This window comes from Schistocerca serialis, chromosome 8 (assembly GCF_023864345.2).
Source record: "Schistocerca serialis cubense isolate TAMUIC-IGC-003099 chromosome 8, iqSchSeri2.2, whole genome shotgun sequence".
Taxonomy (NCBI): domain Eukaryota; kingdom Metazoa; phylum Arthropoda; class Insecta; order Orthoptera; family Acrididae; genus Schistocerca; species Schistocerca serialis.
Window position 1 is genome coordinate 557397642 of NC_064645.1, and position 18032 is coordinate 557415673.

At 39.0% G+C, this 18032-nt stretch overlaps 1 protein-coding gene across 2 annotated transcripts in view; it reads right to left on the minus strand.

Annotated features, from left to right (window-relative positions):
* Positions 1–18032, minus strand: part of LOC126416519 (neutral and basic amino acid transport protein rBAT-like) — an 83024-nt gene that overhangs the window by 19428 nt on the left and 45564 nt on the right. For both annotated transcript variants that reach the window (XM_050084264.1, XM_050084262.1), the window contains exon 6: positions 11802–12472. In XM_050084264.1, coding sequence (XP_049940221.1) covers positions 11802–12472 — 671 coding nt within the window. The remainder of the gene's footprint in view (positions 1–11801; positions 12473–18032) is intronic.

Genomic DNA, 18032 nt, shown 5'->3' on the forward strand with positions numbered 1-18032 from the left:
TTTGTTCTGTGCAAAGAGAGATGAAAGAAATTTTTCAGTGATACCAGTGTGTTCTCTGTCTCTGTCCATGCCTCATGCTTCGGCCATTGCCTACCCTGTTAACTGATGTCACTGGGGTGAGCACTACACCGGGCCACTGTTTCTGCTTCTGACTCTCTCTAGTAGAATTTACAAATTCGTATAACTATCACTCCTAAACACAATACTTGTCATGTTTGTTTTATGCTATCCATAATGAACACCATAGTGGCTACATAACCTCACCATATCAAAACTAATATAAAAATCAATGCTAAATATTCTATGCACATCCTGAAATGCTTGCTACAGGAAGATGTGGCACAATTATGCCATTGGTTGGATCATCATGTAGTATGCTGCTCCCTGCCACTGTGCATCACTCATCCATCGGCCTTCTTATGTTAACACCACTACACCAACCATCCACACCAAACCCCTCCTTTCTCTCTGTATAAAGAATACAAAAACCTCTGAAATATAGGACTAGTACATCCACTTTAAGTGTCTCAGTCAGCAATCTACACCTACATCCATACTATGTATTTTACTTCCAGTAGTCAAGTAGTTATCAGCCGTTTTGTCTCTTTATAATTAGATAATATTTTTTGTTAGATTAAGACAGGAGACCTGTAATTTACCTCATTCCGATTCTGTATTAGGCGAACAATGTTGAATTAATATAAAAACACTTTAACAACAATGGAAATTCCTGGATTGAACAACACATAATATAAAAGAAAGGCAACCACTCACCCACAAATCACTGAAGTGTGGCACATGGAAACATGCAACAGAAAAAAGTATTTACACATGCTATCAAGCTCTTGCTCTTTTCCTAATCAAAACACACACATTCTCACACACACAGACATCAAAACTAACACACCCACAGTCACAGCTAAACTGACTGTTGATTATTGATTGCTCCTGCTCTTTTTCTAGTGAAAGTACACACATTTACACACACACACACACACACACACACACACACACACACACACACACACACACACACACCTAAATTTACACACCCATGGCCACAGTGAGACTGACTGTTGATTATTGATAGCAGTTACCTAGGCAGATGGAGGTGGGGAGGGGGTAGGGAAGGATGCATGAGATAAGTAGGGGGTAGCATGGTAGTTTGATGTGGGTCTTTTGACAGATATCTTGTCAGTTGTACAAGACAAAAAGAAAGAGTTCAGAGGGTAGAGCATATAAGAGGCAGAGAAAGGGAGAGCAGTCAGGGATGGAGGGAAGGAAAGTAGAGGACGTTAGAGATGAAGAGGGAGACTTGGAGGGAAGAGAGAAAAGGAGAGGGGTGGAAGAAGGCGAGAGGGAGTGCCCACATGAATGGGGGTGGTGGCAGTGAGAGAAGACAGTACACAATCTGTAAGGGAGTGATATGGACAGAAGAGGGAAGGTGAAAGGCAAGGTGAGGCAGTGGTAAACAGGTTATCTGATGTTTAGGCTAGGTGGATTGCAAGAAGGCAGGTTATGGAGAGACCTGTGTAATTCAAAGAAATTAGTGCTGGAAGTGAGTATCCAAATGTCTCACATAGTGAATCAACTGTTTTGTGATGCACAACACATCCAGCAATTCGATGGTCACATTTGCAGCTTGCCACAGTTTGGCTGTGGCCAATCACATGAGTAGACAGTTGGTTATTTGTCATGCCCACACAGAATGCTGCACAGTAATTGCAGCATAGCTGATATGTAACATGGATGCTTTCAGATGTAGCCCTGCCTTTTATACTTAGAAAATCCTGTGACTGGACTGTGGTAGGAAGTGACAGGTGAGTGTATGGAACATGTCTTGCACCTGGGTTGACCACCACCTACTCCCCAAACACCACCCAACTATACAGATAGCCCTACTCATCATCCCCCTGCTGTTAGGTACAATGCTCCCACAAAACGAACCTCTTTGACCAACATCTGTAACCTACCATCCTACATTCAAGAGACCACTCACTTAATTCAAGACACCACTCACTTCCTTCACTGCCTTCCCATAGTTCCTGTCCTATTACCCCCAGATTCCCTATTGGTCACTGTGAGTGTGATGTCCTTGTCCACCAACATCCCCCATGCCAATGGCCTTGCAACTATGAAACATTACCTTTCCAAATGTCCTGCTGATACCAAACACACAATCTTTTTCCTAATTCTCCTAGCCAAACACATCCTGACCCACAATTATTTCACTTTCAAAAAACAAAATCTATAAACAAATCCATGGTACAGCCTAGAGTACTTGCATGGCACTGTCCTATGCCAATTTATTTTGAGTCATCTGGAGGAATCCTTCCTAACCTACAGCCCCTTGTCTGAGTCAAATTCAGTGATGGCATTTTCATGATCTGGAGTCGTGGCAGGGACCACCTTTGCTCTTTCCCCCACAACCTCAACACCTAATGCTAAATGCACTTCACCTGGTCTTTCTCAACTCAATGGGCCACCTTCCTACTTGTCACTCTCCACATCTCAGATGGCTCTGTTAATATGTCTGTTGATATCAAGTGCACCACCCACCAACAGTTATCACCTGTTACATGTCAAAAAATCTCTTTCTTACAACCTTACCATTTGTTGACGCCACATCTTCAGTGGAAAGCAGGAGTTTTACAAAATACACCAATAACCTGACCAGAGCCTTTGACAATATCCTATTCAACTCACTCATAAACAGATATCCCATGCCGACACCTCCTCTGACACCAGTAAACCTATTAGCCAGCCACCTCTGGTCACCCAGTATTACAATGCCCTTGAAAAGCTCAACCACACCCTTTATCATGTCTTCAACTATACTTTCTCATGGTGTGAGATGAGGGATATACCCACATTACCCAATGTTGCCACCTGCCATCCATCGAACCTAACAAAATATCTTTGTCCATCCCTCTTCCAATCCTGGTTCTAATCCTGCACCCTACGGATCATTCCCTTGTGGTCGACCCAAGTGCAATACCTGTCTCATAATACATCCGCCCACCACTTCCTACAGCAGTCCAATCTCAGGCATTTCCTGCCCTATAAAAGGCAGAGGCCTCTGTGAAAGCTTCCGTGTTATATATTACCTATGCTGTGATTACTGTGAAGCATTCTATGTGGGTGTGACAAGTAACCACCTGCCTACTTGCATGAATGACCACTGTCAAACTAACACAAACTGCAAACTTGACCACTCATTTGCCAAACATGTTGTGCACCACAACACAAATCCCTCCAACAGCTGCTTTAGTCCATCCATCCATCCATCTGGCACAAGCCATATGGATACTCCCTTCCAGCATGATGTTGAGAACTGCCTCTCAAGCATATCCTGCACTCTTGTAGTCCCTCCTGGTCTAAACTTCCACTAATTTTTTTCCCATTGCCTCACCCTGCCTTTGCCTTCTCTCCTCTGACCACACCACTTCTTCCCCATCGAGATTGCACAGTGCCTTCTCTCACCGCCCTCTCTTCTTTTTACACCTCTCTCTCTTTCTCTCCCCTCCCAGTCTCCCTCCTCATCTCTACCTTCCTCTATTTTCCCCCTTCCATCCTCACCCCTCCTCCCTCTCTCTACCTCTTATATGCTCTATCTTCTAAATGCCTTTTGTCTAGTTGTCCAGCTACTGGGTCACCTATCAAAAGATCTGCATCACACTATTGTGCTACCCCCTGCTCACCTCAAGCATCTTTCCAGACCCTGTTCGCACCTCAATTGTCCAGGCAATTGCTATCGATAATCATCAATCTGTCTTGCCATGGATGCAGGTTTGTATCTTTGGGTGTCTGTGTGTGAATGCGTGTACTTCAACTAGAGAAAGAGGGAGGGTTCAAAAGCTAGTGTAAATACTGTTTTCTGTTGTTTGTTTCAGTACTATGTAAATAGTTTGCCGTGAATAGTAGAATTTGGTTCAGTACTGCAACACATAATGTAGACACATTATACACACATTAACATTTCCATGCCAGTAAAAATGGTGCGTATTCACCACAAGGATTAGCCCATTAATGGAAAGAAAGCACACACATTTCAGCAGAATAATGTTATGCTACCGGAGATGCTAAGCATGCACACACGTACAAGCTCACATGTGTTCCACACCCCCCCCCCCCCCTCCCCCTGCCACATGCACCCACCCACGCACGCATGCACACACGCACACACACACACACACACACACACACACACGGCAGTGCTATCTCACATGACACTAGCCTATGTGCCTAGGATTACCCAGCTGACAGACCTTCAATAAGTAGACTGTAAGTATTCAATAGGTACTGATTTTCACAGTGGTTTGAACTCTCTATGTGATACTTTTTTCATTGACAAACTGAAGTAAAAAATATTGATGACTATTACCAATTTTTTTTAAAAATGGCACTTCAGTTAAGGCAGTAATCCCACAGTGCAGTTCACATGATTATATTACACTCAGTATGAAGACAATTAGTCATAAGAACAGTTTTTAGATGAGGAACAGGATAGCAAAGCACTGAAGAAGATTTGTTATTTTATTATAATAAATAAAGACACAGTGCTTCCTACAATATGAGCAATGACATCTGTGCCTACAAATGTGATTGAAAGTGGTCCCGTAGCAAAAATTTCAGTTGTATGTCTGGAGAGTTTTGAGGTTTTACAGGTGAGCAACTTGGGACTTAGTTATTGCTTGATTTTGTGGCAGTTAAATCACATACTAGAAATATTGTTTTTAATCAAAAAATTTTTGGTAACCTATCAGTTATCACATATACATATTTCTTCCATAACATCAAATTTAAGTCAATCATTTTTTATGAAAAAAAGTAAAAGTCATGTAATTGGAATTTTTCATTAAACATCTGTCAGTATGTAAACTGTCTAGACTAAAGAGAAGATACTGTCACAATGAAGATGTGTGGAAACTATGGTAGAGTAGTGAGTACTGTGTAACAGTGTGAAGACTACCACACTTTTCCATGTTGGGTGCTATGAAACAAGCCAGCTTGATTGGAGCTGTGGCTAGCCTTTGGTGCTGTAGTAGTTGTTGATTATGGACAAAGAGCAGCTGATCTTGAAACTCAAATCTGACAGCAGCATAGGCAGAGTGAGAGGAGCAGCAAAGTTAGGAATAGGATAGATAACAGGAAAGTGCTCAAATCTATAGATCAGTAAAGAGTTTCATGAGATGCTGCAAATCTGTTAGCATTACTTTAGATCTCTCCAACCACTTCACTGCTGTGGAGACAGAGTACAAAAGCGTCCAGATCACACAGGAAGACCTTTCTATTAGTGAGTTGTCATGTGTGGGAAAGTCTGAACTAGTACAGAATATCTTGTATAGAGGACACTAAGTAACAATATTTTTAACCCAATTGCAGAGCTCAGCAATGTCCCCTGTGATTTTAGCCCTCTGGAGAAAGTGTGAATGCTCTTCACACAAATGCAAAGATTGTGTCACTCTTTGAGCAATACGGTAAGTCCTGGATGTAGCATTCTGTTGAATATGTAAATGCAGAGCTTTACGAGTTGCTCAGTACAGCAGGGTGATCACACATGGGTTTGATTGATCCATTTCCCCTCACACAGTCACACCACACATGGTCTGGTCTACCTCTGAATATTTATGGTACCAGATTACTTCCACAACTAATTTCCATAGGCATTGATTGTAACCCAAACACTGTCTGCCTAATCCTTGCAATTTCTAATATTTTCACTAGGTGTTTTTTAGGATAAGTGTTCCTGAAAGACAGAGCAGGCAAATAACCATAGACATAGTTGCAAGTCAGTGGAGAATGCTAAAAAGAAAAATGGATTTCACATATCACTTAAGGAAAATGGAAAATTTAAATATATTTCTAAAAATCTGCTATGTATAACAGAACATCATAGTGGGTCACAGAAACTGAACAGATACACCACGATGAACACAAGTTACGTTACTGTAAGCATACTATGAGGAATGTGTGAGTCACTATTACTGGGTGCAGCATTAAGTCAGTTAACTGCTGCACAATTCTGACCATGGTCAAGTTTTTGGTAAATAATTAAGTACTATCACTACTGACAGATTTCAGATAGATTATATAATGGTAAGACAGAGATTTAGGAACCAGGTTTTAAATTGTAGGACATTTCCAGGGGCAGATGTGGACTCTGACCACAATATATTGGTTATGACTGTAGATTAAAACTGAAGAAACTGCAAAAAGGTGGGAATTTAAGGAGATGGGACCTGGATAAACTGACTAAACCAGAGGTTGTACAGTGTTTCAGGGAGAGCATAAGGGAACAATTGACAGGAATGGGGGAAGGAAATACAGTAGAAGAAGAATGGGTAGCTTTCAGGGATGAAATAGTGAAGGCAGCAGAGGATCAAATAGGTAAAAAGACGAGAGCTAGTAGAAACCCTTGGGTAACAGAAGAAATATTGAATTTAATTTATGAAAGGAGAAAATACAAAAATGCAGTAAATGAAGCAGGCAAAAAGGAATATAAACGTCTCAAAAATGTGATTGACAGGAAGTGCAAAATGGCTAAGCAGGCATGGCTAGAGGACAAATGTAAAGATGTAGAGGCTTATCCCACTAGGGGTAAGATAGATACTGCCTACAGGAAAATTAAAGAGACCTTTGGAGAAAAGAGAACCACTTGTAAGAATATTAAGAGCTCAGATGGAAACCCAGTTCTAAGCAAAGAAGGGAAAGCAGAAAGGTGGAAGGAGTATATAGAGGGACTATACAAGGGTGATGTACTTGAGGGCAATGTTATAGAAAGGGAAGAGAATGTAGATGAAGATGAAATGGGAGATACAATACTGCGTGAAGAGTTGGACAGAGCACTGAAAGACCTGAGTCGAAACAAGGCCCCTGGAGTAGACAGCATTCCATTAGAACTACTGATGGCCTTGGGAGATCCAGTCCTAACAAAACTCTACCATCTGGTGAGGAAAATGTATGAGGCAGGTGAAATATCCTCAGACTTCAAGAAGAATATAATAATTCCAATCCCAAAGAAAGCAGGTGTTGACAGATGTGAAAAATACCAAACTTAGAAGCTAGACTAAGAAAAGGCAAACCTACGTTTCTAGCATTTGTAGACTTGGAGAAAGCTTTTGACAATGTTGACTGGAATACTCTCTTTCAAATTCTTAAGCTGGCAGGGGTAAAATACAGGGAGCTACAGGCTATTTACAATTTGTACAGAAAGCAGATGGCAGCTATAAGAGTCGAGGGACATGAAAGGGAAGCAGTGGTTGGGAAGGGAGTGAGACAGGGTTGTAGCCTCTGCCCGATGTTGTTCAATCTGTGTATTGAGCAAGCAGTAAAGGAAACAAAAGAAAAGTTCGGAGTAGGTACTAAAATTCATGGAGAAGAAATAAAAACTTTGAGGTTCGCCGATGACATTGTAATTCTGTCAGAGACAGCAAAGGACTTGGAAGAGCAGTTGAACGGAATGGACAGTGTCTTGAAGGGAGGATATAAGATGAACATCAACAAAAGCAAAACGAGGATAATGGAATGTAGTTGAATTAAGTCGGGTGATGCTGAGGGAATTAGATTAGGAAATGAGACACTTAAGGTAGTAAAGGAGTTTTGCTATTTGGGGAGCAAAATAACTGATGATGGTCGAAGTACAGAGGATATAAAATGTAGACTGGCAATGGCAAGGAAAGCGTTTCTGAAAAAGAGAAATTTGTTAACATCGAGTATAGATTTAAGTGTCAGGAAGTCATTTCTGAAAGTATTTGTATGGAGTGAAGCCATGTATGGAAGTGAAACGTGGACGATAAACAGTTTGGACAAGAAGAGAATAGAAGCTTTCAAAATGTGGTGCTACAGAAGAATGCTGAAGATTAGATGGGTAGATCACATAACTAATGAGGAGGTATTGCATAGGATTGGGGAGAAGAGGAGTTTGTGGCACAACTTGACTAAAAGAAGGGATCGGTTGGTAGGACATGTTCTGAGGCATCAAGGGATCACCAATTTAGTACTGGAGGGCTGTGTGGAGGGTAAAAATCGTAGAGGGAGGCCAAGAGATGAATACATTAGGCAGATTCAGAAGGATGTAGGCTGCAGTACGTACTGGGAGATGAAGAAGCTTGCACAGGATAGAGTAGCATGGAGAGCTGCATCAAACCAGTCTCAGGACTGAAGACCACTTATATTATACTATCACCAACATTGAAAATTTACAAAATGTGCATCCAGTGAAATTTGTTTAAAGAGTGATAGCATAATTGATTTGATATTAACAAGCGACTTTGTGCATCCATTGTAAACATGAGAACTATACATTATTAACAGAAAATTACCTATGAAACAGAACCTGTTTGATTTACAGATGAGGTGGAAATTTGATCATAATTATGAATATGTAAGACGATCTTCCATTAAAAAGTGGCTGTATACACAGGCACCAAGCAGACAAGAAATCTACTAATTAAATCGAAGGTTCAAGATGACAGCTTCTGTAGCTGACTTACCACACAGTGGTTGCCCAAAATTAGTAACTACTGAATAAGAACTGCAGCTCATTGCACAGGCATTTGTTCAGTCACTCAACAATTTAGCAAGAATAGCTGCTAAGGAACTACAATTTTCTGATAGAAGTTTAAGGAGAATGTTAGAAACATTAGAACTGTAGACTTATAAAATCGCATTATTACATGTCCTAAATGAGAATGATCCTGATCAAAGACATGAATTCTGTGACTGGTGCATGATACACAGTGCAAACGTTTATTTTGCAAAACAATCCTCTAATCTAATGAAGCAAGTTTTAATTTACACGGAAGAGTTAAAAAACACTATTATGTGTATCAGTCTCCTGAAAATCCATGATTTACCATTGAGGAGAAGTTAAATATTCCACAAGTTATGGTTTTGGCTGGTAAATGCAAGGAAGAATTGATAGTCCCTTATCTTTTTGATGGGACTGTGATTGTGGAAAGCCGGCCGAAGTGGCCGTGCGGTTAAAGGCGCTGCAGCCTGGAACCGCAAGCCCGCTGCGGTCGCAGGTTCGAATCCTGCCTCGGGCATGGATGTTTGTGATGTCCTTAGGTTAGTTAGGTTTAACTAGTTCTAAGTTCTAGGGGACTAATGACCTCAGCAGTTGAGTCCCATAGTGCTCAGAGCCATTTGAACCATTGATTGTGGAAAGGTATAACTGAACTTTCAAGAGACACTGTTATTGAATTACACCAATACCCCAATACTTGAAACTGTATGAAACAACCTCATCTGGCAGCAAGATGATGCTCCACTTACATTTTGGATTACAGGTCTGTGCGTTTTTGGATGACAATTTTCTGGAGTGTTAAATCGGTTGGCCTCCAAGATCATCAGACCTCAGAGAGAGTGATTTTTCAATGCGAGGAATACTGAAAGACAATGTTTGTGCTACAAAACCATTAAAACTACACCATTTAAGGGATATGATAGAACAAGAATTTGAAAACATTGCTGGTAATAGTGGGGAATTATGTGACATTATATGAGTTTAAACAATGTTTTAAATGTCCAGATAACTACTGAGGACACTTTAAACAATTTCAGTTATTATGTATAAACCACAGAAGCTACAAAACACTGTACTGCGTTTTCGACTAAGTGACTACTGCCACACCTCGTGCATACAAAAATGGATTAAAGTCTCAGGCCATAGTGCTTGATGAGTATGTTATTGAAAAGTTTTCTGAAATTTGCACTTCAGCAGTACACTTCTTAACGTACAAGGTAGCAGTTCTGAATATCTACAGCCTATATAGAATATGTTTAAAATTTTATTTAGCAATCTGAGAGCTTACTAATAACACTTAGTAGAAATAAATGGGAACTGATTATCTATGATGATTTGGGAAGTGTATGTGGTGATTTCAATACTGATTTCACCCTTGATACTTATGGTCAAGAGTACCTGGAGCTTTTGTTTCACTGCCACAATAACATTCCCAACAAGAACTGACACAGTAGTTCATAAAACAGATTTGAACCCCCTAATAAATGGTTTATCTGACCAAGATTTTCAGAGGACAGCAATAAAGTATCCTCATCAATCGGATTTGACTAAGAAGGCAAAAATAAAATTTCATAGAATTGTAAATGCTGACAAAGTTACAATATTAGTGAGAATTTACAGGATGAAAAATGTGAAAAAGTTTGCCAACAGCACACAGCAGATAAGAAATCTTATTTTTTTGCTAAAAATATTCTTACAACACTATGAATTCAATTTTACTTTATCATGAAACAGAGGAAATTACAGTGTACACTCAGAGAAAAGATGACGAACATCTAGCATCCAAGTATCTTGTGCTTAGATGAGAGATTTTTCTATATTACAGAGGACTAACTCTTTTAATAATTAGAAATGCAAAAGAAGCAGTATTTGCAAAATTCTTCCCCATGTCATTAACAAGCCAAAAATCATGTACTATAATTCAAAATACTAAGAACACAGCTAGGAGAATTTGGAACATTATTAGACATGAAATGAATAAAGTTGATAAGTAAATTATATTTTACTCCATGATGACACTAACATCAAGACACAATACAAAATTCGAATCATTAGCCACTAAATACAACAAGAGCTCAGAAAATGCTCCAGCAAAGGCAGTCCACTGTATTTCCTTAGATAGGCATTGCAAACTCCGCCACCAAAAAACAATTTTGCCAAATCATCTGATAGAGGGATGACAAAAATCATTACATCACTAAAAGCAGTAACTTGCCAAGTTATGATGATATTTCAAATCTTGTGCTGATAGGGTAGCACCCCCCCCCCCCCCCCCCTATAAGTTACCACTGTAACCAGTAAGTGAGCCATGGCGTAAAACTGAAATACGCAATGTGGCAGTAACACTCATCTATAAAAGCAGAGATAAGCGACTGACCTCTAACTGTTGATGAATCACCCTCCTTGTGTTCTCAAAAACACTTCTTTCAGGGATACAGTGTTATCATAACAACAGAGAACAGGGGGTCACATTACCAAATGAGACATGAATAAGACAGAGCGGAAACATTAGATATAGTGAGCAATAAGGTTAAGCAAAAAGTTCAGTTCAGCCTACTTTGCACTCAGAAATCTCTCTGTTTGAGTTGACCTGCAGAAAGGTTTGCTAGAAGATCTCAAAAATACTCTCCTATGTCAAAATCTGCAGTACAGTCAATTTCAATGAAGTATTTGCTTTAGAGAAGTGTGCAGTGAGAATAACAAATTATCTTGCAGAAATCTCTTGAGGAACCTAGGTTTTCTTAAATCTGTGTCATAATACATATACTCATTGTATTTGTCGTTAATGAAAAGAGTGAATTTATGATGAAATCTTCAGTCATCACCTACACTATTGCAAGTAAAAATAATGTGTTCTCCGTCTATGAGACACTAAAAACAAGGGAAAAACAAAGGGGAAAGCATAAACTATAAACTGAAATCCTTATTTTTTGTAATGGATATAAGAACCTCTGTGACAAACATTGTAAAATGGCTGTGTAGAACATGATGCTGAAGAATTTCAGAGACTGTAGACATATGGGAACATACCTAGAAAAAATAAGACAGAAACTCCACTGCTTCAAATGAACAAACATTCTTCTGTGGAATCTGTACAAAAAGAAGGTGATAGCCTGCGAGAAGGATTTACTATTCTGTTTTCTTTCTGTAATATTTACCACTTTTTAAGAGAGGGAACAGTTAATTAACATAACATAAGAGAAACCTACAATAAAACTGCCACATTTCAATACCAAGCAAATGGTAGTAAAAATTTTTGACTGTATCTTACCTGCCAAATACAGGACCAAAGAAGATCTTATTAACTTGCTCCTTAATTTCAGTTCCAGCATTAGCTGAAGAGATGTTAATATATACATCAACAAGATCCATATGACTTAAGACCATATGCCTCAGATTTGCATCAAAGTCCAAGGCATTGATTGCAGCCATGCTGCACATTAGTATCCTGCTTGGAAACTTATCTATCAGCTTTCGCCACCTTATTATACTGTCTGAAAAATCACTGCCATGCACAACATATTCCAGCCCTTTTAAATAAAATCCATCAATTCCTTGATTTAACCAAAACTCCGCTGCTTCAGCAATTATGTCATCCTCAGCATCAGCAAAGATTGCCTTGGTGTAAGTCTCTTCATGACTTGTGTCATTATATGTAGTCACATCACTACCTGCCAACACATGAATTGCTTCAGCAACGGGGAGATCAACTACCACAGAAATATTCCTTTGGTGCAGAATGCTCACAACAGCTTGAAAGTCTTTCAATGTTCCTAATGATGGATCTATTTCAAGTAAGTTTTTTGGATGAGCAAAATGATCTGGATAATGGTCGGCAGCAAATATAGAATTCAAGTGCACAACACGAACTCCTAGGTTGTCAAGGTACTTCATGTGCTGTAACATTCCAGGAAAGTCCCCAACTCCATCAGCATTACTGTCCTGCATGAAAGAAAAAAAGGTACTTGCAGAAACATGATGTGGTAGTAACAAAACAGTGAACAAAATCCAATGAGAAAACCTGTGTATGCAATGCCAGCACTTCAGTCACAGATTGAGCTCATTAGCCATGCTTTAAAAGAAAGATGAATGTCACTCAAATATACAACATACGCTTCATGAACTGCACAGGAACACTTTCTCTACAGAAATGATACGCTTCAAATATTTCTATCAAATTACTTAGCTTCATGAATTGTACTCGAAAAGCTCTCTCTTCAGAAACAGTACGTTTAAAATATCTTTAACAAATCACTTAAATATCATAACTAAACAATTCCTACTGGATAAAGACAATGTCAAAGTATCAAGGGAAATGATGTGGGGGACTTGTGAAATTTCATTACTCTTCTCTAGTTTCTCAATACGAAGCTCACACTATTAACATATTACAACATGCAGAATAACGAAATATCTAAATTATTTAACTTCCTTGGTCTTAAAGAACTTGTACAATTAGAGTTTCTAGGTAGAAAGCTTATGGTTTAATTTGTCTTAGTGTGCAGGACTAGGACATAAACCTGGACCACTGCACTACTTGTTCAAAATTTTTAATTTTTCCTCTATGTTCAATGAGTTTTAATCCACTAAAAGAGTATAAAGATTTCATCTCAGTAACATTCCTGAGGCTGTTATTAACATTAATTTTCCACAGTTATCATTTCTTCCAGAGAGGCAAGTTTAGCAGCCTTGGGGTAGCTCTCTAGATTTGGAGGGAAATAACCGGCAAGCTGGAACTTTGAGTTGGTTATGAGGAGTGCATGAGTAGTGCAGGGATATGGATTTGAGTCCCCATCTGGTACATAGTTTTTAGTTTTGATGAATGTTGATCATATTATACACTGCACTATGGAGCAGGAAAAGTTATCTGTATGTTTGAATATGGTACAAAACTTTTTTTGGTTGAATAAAATGGACTAAATCTTATTAGACAGATACTCTGAGAATTACATATAAGCTGAATGAGGAAAGAGTGAGTACATTACCTACTATTTTATTAAACTTTGTATCTTTGTTTGAATGTACCAGATGGTTATAATTAAAGTGTAACTACTTAAAGATGTCTTGTATGGGATGTAATTATTATATGGCAGCAGAAAAGGGTAGATATTTGTTGTGTACATAGTTCTGCGTAGTCAGCGCGTACACAACTTTCCCAATAGAGCGCGCCCCCCTAAGCACAACAGCGCAAGCGCAGTGCTCGTCCGACTCCGCACTACAAGATGGCGCTGTCTTAGAGACGGACCAAATTCTGCTTCTGCCGATCCGCGTATTAATATGTAGAACCTTTTCTCCTCGGGGATCACACTCGTGTAGTCATACCAGAACACGCGAGGTATTATAACGAGTGTACAGACCTCCAATTAGTCAGTCTGCATTAGTCTGCAGTCAAGTTTCAGTCTGTGCCTAATAAGATTACCATATTCCTGTACATAGCCATGAAGAGAAATGTATAGACACTTTGTCAAGTATCAGAGATATGTGAGAATAAGATTAACATACCAAGACCACAGGAACTTCAGATTGTCAATTGTAAATAGCATCCAGAACCAAGTTAAGTTATTTTTATGCTTGTTATTATTTTAATAAATGTGTGTGAAAATTAATCAAGTTCTGTTTAAAGTTGGTCACCGTCAATCTGTTACTCTAAGCGTGCATGTGGCATTTCTATCGTCTGACCTAACGGCAGAAGATAAACATGCCACGATAATACCACAAGACATATTGCTGACACTCGTCTACTTCGTTAGAGCGAGAAGTCAAATAATCTGATGGTGTGTGTACCGAAGGTCTTACAGTACACACACCACAATATTCTAATTCATTAATGAGGAACTGATTTACACAAAAAAAAGGTTCTGATTTTGGCTACCAGAATGCTAGAATGATACGTAAAAATGTTTGCACATGTAATGGAGTAGAAACTGGACATGGGCAGAAAAGGTCAAGAATGTGAGAAAGACATAATGTTGAGTTTATTATTAACTGCTGCTTCCACATGTTGTTCAATATGAGTACCAAAGATGTCGACAAGATGCAGCATCCATAAAACAGCATCCATAGTCAGTTACAACACCAGCAACCCAATCAATAACTTGCTCTCGGATAGTTGGGTTGGGTTGGGTTGGGTTGCACTCGGATAGGAAGCCTTCCTCTTCCTCATCTTCTTTAAACCATTCAATGACATCGGACCTCTCCTTAGACTTTTCCGTCAGACATACTCTCTCAATAGAGCATTGCAATTGCTCCATTTGCATAAAACAGTTTCACTAACAGTGCATGGTCTCCCTTCTTGATAGCTAGTGTGAATCAGTTCCGCATATGTACCACGGTTCACTGCTGTACAATAATTACAGCCCACGTATGGGATTGTAGTATATTCTTAGGTTCCTCGCTATACTAGTTCCTGAAATTTTGTGACTAGGCTTTCACAAGATAGTTGGCATCTAACTTCACGGGTTGGCAAATTCAGCTTTTTCCATATTTCCGTGATGCTCTTCTTTTGATCAAACAAACAAACAAACCTGCGATCATTCATATGCTGCCCCTCATTGTACATGTTCAGTTTCCCCAGTTAGACCTATCCAGGTGTGGCTCGAGGTTTCCCAAAAAAACGAATCCACAATCTTTGATACTGTAAGTCTGCAGCTAAATCTGCTAATTTTCTGTGTGTAATTAACTGACATTTAATTCTAACAAACATTACAGAGAGTGACACATTTTCAATATGCCTTCAATGTGCCACTGTCTTGAAAATGCATGCTTTCATGACACAAGTTATGATATAAAAGTAGCGAAATATGAAAATTCTTTCACCATCAATGTGACACTTCCTGTCATGCTCTTACAACAAATCATACCAATAATGGCATGTTTTCCAGATAACCAATCTGTTGGTGCTTTGAAACAGCATTTATTCATAAGTTATAATATAAAATCCACCAAATATGGACTTCAACTGATTAGGATTAAGCTGTATTCTGTATAAGATATGCCCCCAATGCTCACACTAAATAGAGGTTAACCTGCACTTGTTTTGGTGCAACCATACCTACTACCTGTTCGAAAACCATCGGCTGACAGCAACAGTTCCAAGCATGTTGACTGTCTTATGTAAATCTGTGTGGGAATTATTCAAAATACATCCTGATAATTTTAAGTCAGTAACTATCAACTGAGAGATGTGTTTTAATATGTATTTTGGGGCAGCTGTGCCTAACAACCTTTCAGTACGAGCTGTGGCTAGTCCTATCTCATATGGGTCCCACACACTTAAACAACATTTTAGGAAGGATTGCATTAGTGTTAGGCAAGCAATCTCCTTTGTAAACAACTTGCATTTTCCCAATACCTTATGAATGAACAGTAGTCTGCCACCTGCTTTACTTACAACAGTGCCTATGTAATCATTTCATCTTATGTCCCCACAAATTGTTAGACCCACGTGTTTGTATACATTAACTGATTTCAAGGGCGACTCTCTGATATTGCAGTCACAGTATTTAGTTCACTGTTAATTGTAACTGTATATCGAACCCTACTGAGAAATTCTGAACCATTTATGAGGCATATAGATTCCTTACCATGCTATCTATCTGACAACAAGAAGTACTGGTGATTAATGGGTTGTGGTATTTTCAATGTAGATTAAAAAGGATTCTGACAGAAAGAATGCTCTGGAAAACTAATTTAGCTCCCACAGTTTCATCTCAGTAATTAACTCGCCAACAGATGTGAATAAAGACAGTCAAACCATGACAATGTTTCTTAAGCTCAAAACAAAAAAATAGCTGTATTCACTGTAAAAATTGCTCTCTGATAATTATGCTCAGTTAATTAGAATAAAAAATATAGTGACTTACAGTATGGATTCTGCTTAGAGAGAATCAGTTAGAAAAATAAATTACTTCAGAACAAAAGTTTTTAAGAACAGTTTATAAGAAGGATAAATGTATAGTGAACAAACTCCTGACATAAACTTCAATCTACTCTATTATAAATTAATATCAATATTTGAAAATAGTTTTCCTCATTATTAATCAGAAAGGACATTAAACAGCCACAACAATGGATCACTAAGGGCATAAAAGAATCTTGAGTAAGGAAAAAAGAAATGTATCTGTTGACACGAAGCAAAAATCTTACAGTAGTTGAACACTACAAAAAGTACTCAAAATTGCTAATGAAAGTTATTAAAAAGAAGAAACATGCATATTATGTCACAAACTGTAATTCTGATGCTAGTCTTGAATCTATAAAAGACCACAGATAGGATAAAATCACAACTGGCCTGAATGGAAGAGCTACAAATGTTTAGTCATAGGTAGCAGGTATGATTAATAATCATTTCTTAAATGCAGCTGAAAAAATATGAACAAGCAGTTAAGCAGAAACATCAAAGCAATATGTTGTAAAAGCAAATCCCACAAAATTCTCTCATGTCCATTTCTCACGCACTTCTCCCTCCAAAATGAAAAAAATTTCATGCTCTTTTAAAAATAAAAGATCATCTAGATTTGACAAACTGCCTGTTGGCTTGTGTCTCGGGTTGTTCGGCCGATGTTCATTTGATGATTCATTAATTTGTATTAAGTTCTATGGGAGCAAACTGCTTAGGTCATCGGTACCTAGGCTTGTACATACTTAATCTAACTTACACTAACTTATGCTAAGGACAACACACACATCCATGTCCAATGGAGGACTCGAACCTCTGACGGAGAAAGCCACACGGGCCGTAATAGGGTGCCTTAGACTGCTTGGCTACCTCGTGCAGCACATCTGATGATTTTCCTTACATTTTGCCAGCACAAGTGGTGCCATTGTCAAAGTTTCACTCTCCATTGCTGGTGGTGGCCTTAAGACGATCTCACGGCTGCAGATTACTTGCACCTGGCGTGCCAATGTCCAAGGGCTTCTCCGCAGTCATTCCTGGTGTGGTTCTTCTTTTGCTACCTGCAACGTTCTGCAGCGCAGGAAGCCTGTATCTGTTTACCTTGAGGCTTTCTTATTGAAGCTATTCTCATGTTTGTGTATTTCTCTACCTTCTCTGAACATGCAGGTGTGATAGCTCTTCTTTGCAGCCAGAACTCCCGTGTCAGCGAATTTTACTAGGTGGTCGGTCTCACACAGTGCGTGCTCTGCCATGACCAATTTCTCCACCCGCCCCAACCTGCAATGTTGCTTATGTTCTGTGATCCTGGTATTGATTGATCATCTAGTCATTCCAACATAAACTTTTCTGCATGTGCATGGTATGCAACATATTCCCAACACTGCATGTGGGTCCCCTTTATTCTTTGTCTACCTGAGACACTCTTTGACCTACTTTTTTGGTTTGTAAATAGCCTTTACGCCATGCTTGGCACCTTTTAAACCTAAGGCATGTTACAGATATGTCAATGAGACCTACGTTGTGTGAAGCCATGGTAAGGAACAGCTCGGTGACTTCTTAAGACACTTGAACAGCCTCCATCCCAACATAATATTTACCAAGGAAGTA